The 14,827-nt window shown below is 37.0% G+C and overlaps 1 protein-coding gene across 2 annotated transcripts in view; it reads left to right on the forward strand.

Annotated features, from left to right (window-relative positions):
• The window catches only part of BMP5 (bone morphogenetic protein 5), a 55,797-nt gene extending 42,521 nt beyond the window's left edge, over window positions 1–13,276 (forward strand). For both annotated transcript variants that reach the window (XM_015620335.2, XM_015620336.1), the window contains 3 exons: window positions 5,240–5,316; window positions 7,205–7,315; window positions 10,942–13,276. In XM_015620335.2, the coding sequence (XP_015475821.1) occupies window positions 5,240–5,316; window positions 7,205–7,315; window positions 10,942–11,091 (338 nt within the window). In that variant the 3' untranslated portion in view covers window positions 11,092–13,276. The remainder of the gene's footprint in view (window positions 1–5,239; window positions 5,317–7,204; window positions 7,316–10,941) is intronic.
• Window positions 13,277–14,827: the final 1,551 nt, after the last annotated feature.

Consider the following 14,827-nt stretch of genomic DNA (forward strand, 5'->3'; position numbering starts at 1 on the left):
ATCCCGTGGATATTTACAAGTAAGCAAATCAGTATTTTGTGGAAGGAATTTAGCCTTGTGGTAGGGCTCACCTATTTGAGGAGAAGTGTTATTAGCAATATGCATTACTTATATCTGTCTCAGAATGTTGACAGAGGCAGGCTAGAGACTACTCTAACGTCATACATTTGCATTAATACATGCATTAATACTAAGCCTCTACCAGATCTTTTGCAGAAGCATAATTTTACGATAACAACAAAAAAATACTGCTGAATTTCTAAAGAAATCAAAGAAATTATTTATATATTTTTTCATAGTCCCTGGAAAGTCTGCTAATTTTGAGAATCACATTACTTTGGGTGAAGGGTGTGTACCTAAGTACATTGTACACACAAGATACCTAAATATAAATATCACACTTTCACATTGAATCCTACGTGTCTAGTGCATGAAAAAATGAGAACTGAACAGATTTCTTAAGCCTCATTGATTATAGCAGGAAAGCCAAACACAAGCTCCTTGCTGGTTTAACCTGTGAGAAAACAAAACCTTAACTGCTGGCAAGTTACACTGACATGAGTTACCTCAGGGACAGCTGTCTGTCAGCTCAGTTGAAAGCTGTCTTTAAGCTTTGTCTGTGCATCCAGTTGCGCTCCAGACCTGTTGTAAAACAAGACAAATCAGAACATCTCTAGTGAAATGTGCGTTATGAAACAAATTATCTCCTAATCTCTTTAAGGTCTACATAAGCATAGAGCACATCCCTACATATGTTGATCCATAGCAGATCTCTTTCAAAAGAGATTGCAGTTCAAGAAAACCATATTGTTAAGACAAGACCAGGTTAAGAAGCAATTGCCCATGCAATTGCATTAAAATCAGAGGCACTGACCATTTCCTGGAGGGGGAGGCAGCAGGATACAGGCAGGCTGGAAAAGATGGCAAAGTTGAAGGTATGTAAGAGCCCACAGCTTCACATAGCAGCATCCTTCGTGGCAAAACTGCTTGGAGGTGTAGCTCCTGCACCGTGGCAATCCACATTCCATGCTCCTGCCCCACAATTTGCCTCAGCAATGGCCATGTCCCAAATAAACAAACTTCTTTCATTAATGATCGTTCACTGGACTTTTCCTGCCATGGGTGATCCAGAACACTTTTAATAACTACTGCAACAACAGTCATGAAATACTGTGGATGATCATGCGGAAGGCTACAAAGGCAATGCATGAATTCTATCCAGATGTCACCAGTGTGTGAAAAAGACACAGAGAATAGAAGATGTTCTTATTTCTCTGATCTCTGAGCCTTTTCAGAATATAGTCCCTCCATGAGACTGCTAGAGAGCCTGCTATCAGAGAGAAGCTATGCTCTTTTCTTCTCTTTTCCAGCCCCAGGATCTCGGGCATATACTGCATCCCTTTAGGTTTGTGAAAAAGGCTGATTGTCCAAGTTCTCTACAGCTTCAGTAATGAGCAAAAATTCAAAAGTATAATTCACATTTTCATATTTAAACACAAAAGTTTTTGGGAAAACAACCAAAGAATTTTGCCCATCATCTTTCTCATGGAAGAATGTCAATAGACTATATTCAATTCTCATTCACTCCTTGATGCAAGCACTTGACACAGTGACGGGCAAAGATAGTTGTGTGATTTAGGTCTTCTGTTTCTAAGCTTCTTCCATAATCTTGTATCTACATCATCTAAGCCAGACACTGACAGTGAAAAATACTCACTTACCTAGACAGAGATAATGTAGCCAGACCCAGATAGGTATGTTGTCATTCATGTATGACAGATTTTGATATTTCTCTCTATACATGTCTCACTTTTAACACAATCATGTCTTCACTTCCTTCTTCCTCTTTCTTCATTTTCTCCTTCTTTTTTCCCCTTTTCTTTTTTCTTTCTCTTTTTTTCCCTCCTGTTTCCCTTTGCTCTTGCCTATTGTCATCTTTCTTTTGCCTTTTGCCTTTTGTATTTTGCCTTCTTCTTTTTCCCTTCTTATTTTTTAAGTCCTTGGATTTCAGCGATTAGCTTTACTGTGTTCTCAGCATGTCAAATGGAAAGTTCCACTGGGCAGATCAGCTCTTCCAAAGGACAAGAAATTTTTTGAATTATTCATGAAGTTTCACGAGATCATAGAATGGTTTAGGTTGGAGGTGACCTGGTCAAGTGGAAACTGAGGGGAGTCCCTGCCCCTGGCAGGGGAATTGGAAGTAGATTATCTTTAAGGTCACTTCCAACTTTCTGTGATTCTGCCATATAGACTATCACAATATGAAGAAAATAAAATCTTATGTGTCAATTATTATAACACCTGGGAAATTGTTGACAGAGTTGGGGTCATCATCCCTGTGTTGCTAAGAAATTCAAGAGAAGATGACGTCAATGAAAGAGACAGACAGAATAAAGCTTAGCATTCAGGCTCTACCTGCCTGCTATGCACAGAGGATTAAACCCTTCTTTATTTACCCAGTTTTATTTTTGTCAAACTGTAGATAGAAGAAAAAATAATTAAAGCCCCCAAACCAAACCAAAACCAGGCAACTTGTTTACAAAGTATGTCATATAACGCTTCCCTAAAAAATGTCTGGCTTAATTTTAATTTTCTAGCATTGTCTAAAAAGAATTACAATATAACTGGGCACTAGAAAATATCTACATTTAAATACTGAATGGTGACTTACACCGGGAAACTAAAAAACAAAGTTACAAAATTTTTGTTCTTCTGGAGATAAAACCAGAAAACAATACTTAAGGCCATGTTTTCTGTATGCTATTGGTTGATGTTACACTAACTGCTTCAAAATAAAGTATATTGTAATAGTATGTATAAACACATTTTTATGTCTTTATTTCCCCTGGAAAAAAAAAACAAACAACCTCATGAAATTTCTTATATATATATATATTTTATTGACCTACCTCCACAGCTCTTTCTGTAGGGGTTTAGATTCCCACTGCAGTCCCTGAATAGCTGAGGAACAATGTTTTCTCAATCACAATAGCCTATGGTTTTGATTCTTGACAGAATAAGCATATGGGCCTTGAAGTTACAGAGTGTGAAATTGAATCCTTTGCACCAGATCTTATTTTAAATGTCACATTTCATACTTAAATAAAACATTATATTACATACAACATTTGTCTTACATGAAAGATAGAATTCAAGGAAGGAATTCAGACATTCCTGAGTCTCACTTTCTTTGTAGGTGAATGGGTTAGGTGGCTTACAGTCTGTACACGCTGGCCATTTTATCAGGTGTTCTGGTGTGACCACACATCATTTGAACCTATATTCAAATGAGTCAGAATATCACAACAATGATGATATCTGTGCAATGACTTACATATGTATAATTCAGATTTTGCCTTTAACTGTTCCTGGCCCTAAAACTTCTGCACATGTTCTTGAATATGAAAATGTCACTGCAGAGAAAGCCAGCAACAACACTATCTCCATCTTTTGTTTGCTTACCTGCTTGGGTGCTATTAAAAACCATATCATGACTTTCCTGACTTTTTCATGTGCACTTTTCCACATTTTTCAGTCAGTTTTTTGCAAAGTGACTAGTATTCTATGAATTTTAAATTCCCTCTAATACCTGAGATGGAAAAGCTCAATATTCACCACCTATTTATTTTTTATTAATTTATTTTATTATCTATACATTCACCACTGACATTAGTGAAAATGAATGTATAGATCCTTGTGAAGAGTGATCAGTGAACCATTTTTTTAAAATTCCTTTACTTTCAACTACCTTCACTGCATTTCTGAAGTGTGAAAACCCATTAGATTATTATAGACAAGTCAGCACAAGCACAACTCAAGCAGCCAGGGATTTTAGTTGTATTAAAGGCATATAGATTTTTAAAAAATTGTGATGTCTTAGGGCATCCTGCCTTGCTTCCAGTTACTACTCCAATAAACTAGAGATATCCCATGAGATGTGGGTGTATATTTTGACCCTGCATGCCCTGGGACAACTGAGAGTATCTGAGACGGCTACACATAACCAACTATATGTGAAGATCCTTTAATGACTGTCTTTGAAGGGTTAGGAACACACCACAGGAAAGAACACAGTGTTTGCCTTTAAAAACCTTGAGGATTTGAGGCATCATAGTTTAGAAAGCCTAGCGTAACATCCCTGATGCTTATTTAGTATTGGAAATGGACATATCATGACTTGTGGACAGCTTTTGACACAGTTTTGGGAGTCATATTGGACCTATGTGTATTCAATAGAAAGAAGGTACACAGATCGTTTAAAAAATAAAGAAAAAGCCTATTCAAAGAGCATGTTACCAATGAGAGAAAAAATTGTCACTGTATTTTGAATGACACCTTGTTGAGTCTCTTCTGGATCTGGTTCAGTCCAATCTTTTATTGGTAGTTTGGATGATGGAGCTCTCCTCCCAGATCTCATATCCTTTGTGAACTTGCAGAGAACACATTCTGTTCTATTGTCCAAGCTGACTAGCTCTATAAACCAACCTTGGGGCCTAATGTGATGAAGCCATGACCCTGTTCCCATCCTTTCCTGTTACTTAGGAGCAGTAAGGAACAAGCACTAGAATTTCTCCAGGAGTAAGGTTGTCTTGGAAAAGCATGTATAGAAGGTTCTTGGTGTCCTTTTATCCTGACACACCTCTGCCAGTGAGCTTTCAGTTCTTTAAAGGTCACCTGTCAGTCTACTAGTATAGTATTAGCAACTAAGGATTGTCAAGTCATGAATATTTCTAAAATATATGGTAAAAATGAAGAAGTATAATATGTGCCACTATGTGTTTAACTAAGAGATTTTTGGCCCTTGTTTCAGGACATTTTTTATTGTTGCTAATTCATCTTTTTAATTGGGCTACTTTCTTTACCTGGCAATTAAACCATGCCAACCTACAGACAATTTCCCCATATTTTGGATCAGGCTCTCTCACTTGTCCTCTTTGATTACCTGTGTGGATATTTTCAGATGTGTTACCCAGCTAGCCAGCAAATAGACATCTAGTAAACCTGTTTCCCCTAATGCTGTATGCATTATTTTGCCAGTGTACAGAGATTGTGTCAGTCTGACTGTACAGATTCTTTATTTCCAGGTTTACATTGCCTTTACAACTAACCCTAGGAATATAAATGACAGTATGGTTTTCCTTTCCTTTGTACAGCTTGGTAAAGATCTCAAAAATAGCTAAATCTTGTCAGTCCTAGCAATGCTTCCAAATAATTTATTAATGTTATTTACTTCCTGTAGATTATAACACAAGTGAGCAAAAACAAGCTTGTAAGAAACATGAACTTTATGTGAGTTTCCGAGACTTAGGATGGCAGGTAAGATTATAAATTCTTTACTCTTTCCTAACAGTTCAAACTCTGACAATTGATTTTCAAGTCCCCTATTATTTACACTCTGTTTTCTTTAGGGAAATTGATATTCCAATGATGAGAGACAAATTCTTTAAATGCATTTTGTAACAAATCCTTATCAGTATTTCTATCACTATGACTTTACCTTTTTAAGCTCTTCTCTCACAAATCTTGCATACATTAGCAGCTTTATTATTTGGATTCATTCACATAAAGATACATTTAAACTACTGCTCAAGAGAGAAGTGAACATGCAGCAAATGAAACCAAAATCCCCACACCAAGTACTGAAACATTTTAAATTTTCACTAGTTCAGATTTAAGCCTCCATTGTTCAGTGCTGTCAGCTGCAGGTCAGAGATTTCACTGGGGTAGGGTCCTTTGGGAAATAAATCTTGGATCACTGCTCAGTGATCTTTATGATACCATAGCTAATTTCATATAATTTCTGAGGAAAACTCATCCTGCCACACAGTAACAAAAATATAATGTACTTGCAGTAAAAGGTCATGAAGTCAGAGGCAAGGCGAAGAAAATAGAGAATATGGGAAAAGAAAATAGAGATCAGTCTATGGTTTTTTTCCCAGAAAGCAAGGAAATATCTATAAAGAAAGAACAAGAAGGCCTTCAGCAATCTATAACTATTGCATATGTAGCTCAGAACTCAGGGATAGTTGTCTGTGCATTTCACAGTTCTCTGAATTATTTTAAAACAACTCTCCAGGAGCAGAACAAGTCTATGAGGAGAAAAATTATGCTATCTCTTTAGTGACAGCTCATCCTTTATGTATCTAACTCAGATTCTCACATGGTCTCATTATCCTGCCTGACATTTTGTAGTATGTTTATCCCCACAGCAGAGGGATACTTCCCCTGAAGAAGTAGGCAGAGGCTGTTTTCCCAAGTCTGCAAAGCATAATTATCCTGTCCAGAGCCACAGAGCATGCTTGTGGTATTGAACTCAGGCCACTGAAAAAGTGAGCCATTGTCTCTTGATTACTGGGGGTTTTTCAGATATCAACAGGGTTTTTTGTTTGTTTGGTTGGTTGGTTTTTTATCAGTAAATTCTGATATGCTCCAAGATGTGCTAGGCTCTCAGGTCAGTGGCCATAGTGGCCACGGTAGTCAAAGAAAAAAGAAAATCTATTTTTTTGTACAAAGACTACAGTAAGAATTAAAAGTTTCATCTGGAAAGCCAGAGCTACACTGTACAATATTTGACCAGTGAAACACACAGTGAAATAGGACACCAAAAAAAAAATATACAAATCCCAAGAAGTAGCTACATGATCCTCTCTGCCCTTCCTGCAGCACCTTCATTACCTGGTAGAGGAGGAACTCAGCAAACTAAACACAGAGCTTCCATTAATATTTTTAAATATTTTCCTTCTTGTGGTCTTTTTCCCATGCTGTGTTGCTCGAAATACTGAAAATATATGATTCATTGACATGCCAACAGGTAATCACTAGCAATGCTCAGTCTCACACAATAATACAGTTAATAGTATTGAGTATGCTGAAGGAAGAGAATGCATTTTAGCTACTTTTGTTGCACTAAGAAGGGCTCAAGATTTTTAGTCTGGAAGGAAAAGCATTCTGCAAATATATTTTAATCCTTAATCTGCCTTACAGCTTCATTAGTTGGTATTCAGTACAGATATTTAGGTTTAATTAATTTTCATCTCAATTTTGCATGAACAAAGCAAGTACTTTTTTTTTAATAAAACCCCCAATCATTTCACATGCCACTTTCTGAAGTTCATTTTGTCATTGAGCAAGTCTTAGTTTGATATAATTACAAATTTCCTGAGTGTGAAACTATACTGAGTGGATTTATTTGTTCTTGTTTTAGGACTGGATTATTGCACCGGAGGGCTACGCTGCGTTTTACTGTGATGGAGAGTGTTCTTTCCCCCTCAATGCCCACATGAACGCAACAAACCATGCCATTGTTCAGACTCTGGTATGCCTCTGACTGCAACTAGCTGCCTATGTTGCAGTTCCTTGTGTCTCTGCTCAGTTTGCTCTTCTGTTTACTTCTACTACCTCTACTACCTTCTCTTTACCACTCCTTAATTTTGACTATTTGTGGGTAAATCATAACTCATTTCAAAACCTGCTTTAGTGATTTTGTTGGAGAGAGGATGAGCTGCTCGGAGTGGCCTGTGTGGTAGGTTTCCCCTCCATTTCAAATGCAATAGCACATGAGAAGAATGTGTTATATTGCTGGAGAATTGTGTAGACAGGAACCAAAGGGGCCCCCTGGTCTGACTTCCAAGAGTTTTTGCAGCTTATTGAAGCTCAATGTTAACATCTACATGTTATACCTTCCAGAAATGATGACACTTGGCCACTCTGTGGACCTCTGTTGTCAACTGTTGGCAGAGATTCTTACACTGTAATTTAATGGGAAGCTTTGCAAACAGATGCATTTGCATGTAAGAAATTGTGTTCAGTCATGCCTGGCTTACAAATGCAATTTAAAAATAAGTGTGTTTGGATCTGTTGCTCTGCCTGGTACATGTAAAAGGGGATTTGCAGCCAGCTTTCTGCCTCTGCTAATTCTTATGTTAGTCCTGTGCCTCAGCTGGAGCAGCCAAAAAGATGATCTTAGATGAGGCAGCTGGCTAGGCCTCCTCTACCCCAGCAGTGTTCAGCTACAGAAATCATGACCTTCAGACTATGACTAAATTTAATGCTGTGAGGCCAAAGTCTGGTCAGTCTGGTCAAAACCTGATTTTTCACCTGTCAGCTGAAGAGCTGGCTCTGAATAGCACTGGTATTAGCAGAATGATTGAGAAGGAGAGGAATGAAAGATAATACACAAGGAGGGAGTCCCAGCACCAAATGAGAACAGGAAAGGGTTGTCATCCCCAGTTAGTTTCTGGAAAGTTCAAGGCACTCAACAGAGATCAGAGAAACATGGAATAAGGTTCTGTTTGAGTTAAACTGATAATGGTAAGGTATCCTGACCATCAGATTATGCTGATGCGTCTGTCCAAGGATAATCATGTTTTTGTTTTATTTTCACATTAAAATCTGGGCCTGAAAACCCTTCCCCCCTTGAGAAATGAGTGGAGTTATTACCTGGGATACTGGTTCAAACACCCCCCTCAAATTTAAACTCCACACCAAAAAACAACCCAAAACCAATCAAGCAAACAAACAAAAATAAAATTTTATTTCTTTCTGATAGAAAACAAGTTCTGCTTGTGAAAATTGCCAAGTATTTCTACATGAGAGAGACATTTTCCCTTCCATTCAATTTTTCGCTTACCTTCTCAAAGTCCAGTCATCAATGCAACATTATTCCTCTATATTAGAATTCCAGTCAGGAAGATTTACAAAAAGAAGGGAAAATGTCAGAGGCTGAAAATAAGTACAAGTGTGTTAAGGAGTTCAGGTGAAAGGGAACAGAAAATGCCAGTTGGCAAGGAATATAGCAGTATTCTTAGAAGACAATGAAGAACAAGCATATCTGCAGTCCTGAGCTGAAAAGAAGTAGGTCAGCAAAGCAACAATGTAGTATTATGGAAACATTGTCCAGAAAATTGCCAATATCACTGAGATCCCCAGGTTAGAGTTCCCTCCTGCAATTGTGGACTGTTAAATAAGAGTTGGCTCAGTGCTACTTTCTCTTGTGTGTCTTTCCAGTGCAAAAATGGTTCTTTTCCCATTGTTAAGAAATGTGTGTAGTTTGTCCTTTTTTTTTTTAAATTGGATACTTAATTTTTCCTCTTTTTATGGCCATTTTGGAATTGTGTGTCTCCCTTTGCATGTACTGTACATGCATTCAGTGCAGCCAAAAAATCATGAGGCCAATTAAATTTTAGCTGTACATAAATTAGATGAGATAACAGTAGTTGGATGCTTTCTGGTTTAAATTATACAAAATACAGATTTACACAAGGTGTGCATATGGGGATGGCTTGGGAAGCAATTATTCATACGCTCCACCCTAATCCAAATGCAGTCACCTCCTGGCCATAGTGATTACACCATTCTAAAAAAGCCTGTTCTTTGGGTTGGGAAGTGATTGTTCCTTGGTACCCCTCCAAACTTCACTGATTCTTTTTTATTTTTCTATTGGAAAATGAATAGGAGAAATACAGGCCAGTGACTCACTCTCTCTCTCATTTTTTTTGCAACTGAACTCAGGCAAACAGACAATACAGATGCATATAAATAAAAGACAGGGTGCATTTAATGGGCTCTATAAACTTCCTTCTCCTCTCCTGCATCACTCTCAGAACAGGCACAGGGGTGGCATTGACTTCCTGGTCATGCAAGGCAATGGATCATCAGATTGGCTTGCACTGAATTTGGGGAAAATATTTGAAAAGGTTGTGAAAGATCACGGGGCCACAGATCTTCCATCAGGGGTGGCAGGGGCTGGTGGGATAAGGATTTATAGCTGGACAAATATCTGCCCAGGTCAGGCACAGTTACTTTTTTCTCCAGTGCTTTGCTATTCATTTGTTAAATAGTTTTTAAATGTGTCTAAACTGTTACAAAACAGCTACTTCACGATTTATTATTGCTCATTTCAAAAGACCTTCTCATGTTAACTGTTATGTAAAAATCGTTTCCTGATAGACTGTTCTCTGTTGTCTGGCAAAGGCTCTGGGTTTATATCACTGCAAGACAGATGGCTCAAACAGATTTGCAAAGACTTAACATACAAACAAAACCTATTACTGCTGAAGTCTTCATCCATGCCTTAATAATCTCTCTCTCTATTACAATTCCCTCTTCTCTGGCCTCCCCAGTTTCCGAGCCTTCAGCATGTGTAGAATATTACATTCAATCTTCTTTCAAGTACAAAGAACTTGTATTTCCCCCATTTTATTTCCATTAGATCTTGGTTGTTCTGGGACACTTTTCAAAACTTTTTTCTTTCTCTTTAACCTTTCATTGATATATTTCAGCCTGGTGAACATAAAGACTTCTGTGCCTCAGTCCCTGCCCCAAATATTCTGTCCAGCTGGCAACCAGCTTAAGAACTGAGTTTTATTCCAGTGGAAGTAGAATTGGATCCACTGATACCTAGATAAGACCTTAAAATGCACTCATACTTTCTGAGACCCCACATCTTACCATTTCATAGGCTGGAAACAGCTTCATTATGAGGCTTTGCCTGCACTACCTTTGCTGTCTGCCATAGATTTTCCTCCACACTGAGCCCCCAACACAGGAAAGCATTTTAGCACATGCTGGGGTCCTGGTGAGACCTGGGGCTTGAGCCTTTGCTTCATGCGACGCCCTGCCCTCAGCAAAGATGGTACAGACAATATGTTCAAATGTTTTTCCTGAGCAGCTGCCTTACTCCAATTCTTTAAATTTCATCTGAAAGCAAACTTCCTGTCTTGGCCGCTTCTCATTTATCTCTCCATCTGCTTTTATTGTATAACTCTGCCCGTGCAATTGAAATCAGAAAAATGTGCTGGAGGTAAGCTGTACTTTAAAGTTGCTAACCGAGGAAAATTTGTGACCACAGCCCTTGCTGAATTGCAAAGACATGTTTTGCACTGACATTGTCCTTGCACCTCTCTGTTTGATATATGAGCTATGTATTTATCTGTCTTTCAGGTTCACTTGATGTTCCCCGATCATGTACCAAAGCCATGCTGTGCACCAACAAAACTGAACGCAATCTCCGTGCTCTACTTTGATGACAGTTCCAATGTTATTCTAAAAAAATACAGGAATATGGTGGTGCGTTCATGTGGCTGCCACTAAAATAAAAAAAAAATAATCTAAAGCAGAGGGTTTTATTCAAAATTGTAATAAAATCAAGATACAAGCATTGCTGATGAAAAGGCAGGCCTAAATTTATTCCATTTCATGTCGTCTCTTGTTTAATTGTACAGTATAATGTATATAGTAGCTTTTATTTATTTAAAAGTATATAGTTTCTTTTGTATGAGCAAAATTTCAGAACCATTTATTTAATGGGTCACCTCACTGTGCAGTAGAAGTTCACAAATTAATTTTTTCAATTGACATACTGAAATCTGCTTTATCTCATTTCAATATTGTTAAATAAAGCGTTTTTGTATAAAACTTTTTTTAAGATAGAAACTCCAGAACTTCTGTAACTGCTTTGTATTATTAGAGGAACTAAAACGCATTTGTTCATATTATGCCAATGAAAACTGTGGCAAGATATTTATTTAGAAAAAGGCACAGGAGGGAAAAAAACTAAACAAAACTGCTCAGCTAAACATATTTTTTCCTTTAGAAGTTTTGCTCCATTAGGAAAAGTGAAATGTTGAACAGTGCTTAAGATGAAAAAATAGAAGTGAAAAAATTGCACATAATTGTTGTAACTATTTTCTTTAACAAGTTGAGTGTAACTGGAGGAGTATGTTAGTTTTTGGCTTGTGAACTGCAAAGTTTGTAGAAGACTCCAGGCTTCAGAAATTCTGTGTAGAGAGACTCTTGCCTCTGCCTATGACTTTGCAAGTTAACACTACAAATTGAATGACAGCATTCTTACCTCAAATAATATCACTCTATTATCTATGACACTGCTCTGGCAGGTATTTTTATAATAGTGTAAAACAAGCCAAAAATCAAACAAAAAATCCACACAAGCCTTCCCATTACATACACAAGTTACTATTTACACAAAGTATGCAGAATACAGGGTATGGAAGGGCTTTGCTTTATTTAGCTCCCATTTTGGATGTGTTTTATGAGTGCACAAGGGAAGACACAGGGGGTGCAGCAGTTGTCACTTTTTAAACCAACAATCTTATCCCTGGTGGTGGCTGTTTTCAGGAAAAGACAAAAAACAACTTTCATAAGAAGATTCTGGGTAACTTGCAGCCTACTTGCAGTCCCATCTGCTTTTCTATCAGGTGGGGGTTGGTTTAAATAATGAGACTCAATATGGGATACTTTTCCTTTTAGTTAGCATTAATTATTGTAACTTTAATAGTTCTTAAATCCCTTTAAATAACTTTTTAGTCCCACTAGACTTTGGCCTCAAGTTAAATCCTTTGGCTGTCCAAATTACACAACCAATTACAAATTACTATTCCTATCACCACTATAGAGGATTACTTTTAGTTAATTACACTCAATGTCTTTGGGCACCCCTTTGTTTCAGTGTTATGAAAATGGGAAAATAGAAATGTTTTTCTCTCTATTACATGGCTAATTATAACATACGCTTTTATCATGAAGTGCCTTCATTAATAATGCTTCCTTTAAACCATTCTCAAAGAGCTGCTAAAAAATGGATAGGATTTATAAGTTTCTTCTTAGACAGTCTATTCATGTAAACTCTGACTTCTCTGGTTATTTAAAATATCTCAGAAAACTCAGATGATTACAAACAGATAAAATCAGCATGTGTGTGACTGTGTGTATGCATGTGAATAGGCAGCTGCCATTTTTGCAGAAACTAATTTATTTTATCTTGCTGTTGGAGTAATACATAAATACTTTCTATGCATACATTCAATTAAAAAAAATAATAGTATTACCAGTTCTGATTTCAGCCTTGGGAACACTTTTCCCTTAATAGAACTGTTCCATTTTACACTGCCATCTGTATTTTATATTGGCATTACCTACATATCTACATTTAGTTGCAGTTCATGCACAATAATGTATAGGAAAAAAGGTCTGTATCTGAATTATCATTTCAAAAAAGTTAAACTCCTCTGTTGTCTTCAAAAAAATACTGTTTTTTTTGTATAAATTGGGTAGGTGAATATGCTTTTTTGTGCTCAATTTATTCTAAATGGAATTTGATGAATCCTAAATTTTGGGTACATTAAGTAATATATTTTTAAATAATGGTGTACCATTTTGAGACTAAGAAGCTGAAGATTATTGTTATATTATTCTTTAAAATATGCTGTTGGAATATATTTCTATATTTGGAGACATAATAAACGTGTAATAATGTTTTCCTCTGCTGTGGCTTTGCTTCTTAGACACGTGACAAAATGACACTTACTTGATGAATCCTTTTAAAAGGAAGAGCAGGAGACCATCAATGGTTATGGACAGATTTTGTTATAATTCATTTTTAGTACAGACATTTTGCAAAATCACTTTTATTTTGTTGCTTCTTAAACAGCAGATGGTGAACCACCTACACTACTAATAAAAATTAGTAATAAAAATTATACCTTCAAATCATACCTCCAAGTTCTGATACTCAACTCAAAATGCACTGGAAAGTAAAAATGGTTTTTAAAATTCCTAATAAACCCATAGCTGGACATTCCTCTGTTTGCACTAAAGGATACTGGCACCAAACTTTGTGCATGCTCTGGAGAAGTAAATGTAGGCATATTTTCATGTAAACTTATTCAGTTAAGCTCTTCTTCTTCAGTAGTAACAACTAATGCAAGGCTTTTTGTACATTTTCTTCTTCCTATCAAATACCTGTTAATTAATATATATTTATGCATAATATATTCACACTTATATTTAATACAATGTGTACATAATTATATTAAAATTTACCCTTATTTGTAGCTATATCCATTTCTCTAGTTATGAAGACTATTCCATTATCATTTAGGACACAAGAGCTTTGCTCTTTTTCAAGCTGTTTAATGTTTTGACATCCGTAACAACTGGAACCTCAAGCGCTGAAAAGCCAAAAACCACAGAATTAGTGTTCTAAAGCTGTCTGGTAGCTGACAACATATAGCAATACATTGGATCAGTGCAAAGCCCACCTGGAGGTATCTTGGAGAGTCATTGGTGAGCATGTCTTCAAACAAAATGATGATCATACTTGGTTCAGCTGCGCATCTGTCTGAAAGGCCATTCAGACTGGCATGTCCTCAACAATGCCATGACTCCTCCTTCTGCAGTAGGCTGTTTAGGTGAATATCCATTTGTGTGAGTGATTAGGTAGGTAGTGAGAATGAAGCCACATGAGGATTTTGGGTGTCTTTAGGAACAAGAAGCCAGGCCTTTCCTTGCTGCACATGAGAGCACAGATGTTTGTTTTGCATACTGGGATTTATAAAACTATAAAACAGTACTTAGACTTTACATTATGATGTGAGTCAATTGTCAGGCCATTTGGAGCCTCATTTTTGGTAAATAGCAGATCCATGAGTAGTGTGAGTTACACCTATGCTGTAGACACCTTAACTGCGACTCTCTTAGGGACCACATAGAAACGTTGCTTTTTTGGATTGCAATTCACCTATTTCTCTCCAAAGACTACAGAGTAGGTTTAGGACAGTGACTGTTTCGACCTTGTTCGTGCAACTGTAGCCAGTGACAATCCCTGACACCTTAAAAATAACATTACTTTGTTGAAAGAGTTTAACTCAGATGTTTATTTTGCATGTGAAGCTTTGAGGAACCTTCTGTTATTGTGCTGGGATGTCACACTTTTGCTTTGGAATATAATTTTCTCTACCATTTACTGGGAAAGGTTTGACTGCTGACTATGTGCTTCATCTGTTTTGTTTTGGTTGGTTGTTTTTTGGGC

The sequence above is a fragment of the Parus major genome, chromosome 3 (assembly GCF_001522545.3).
Source record: "Parus major isolate Abel chromosome 3, Parus_major1.1, whole genome shotgun sequence".
NCBI lineage: Eukaryota > Metazoa > Chordata > Aves > Passeriformes > Paridae > Parus > Parus major.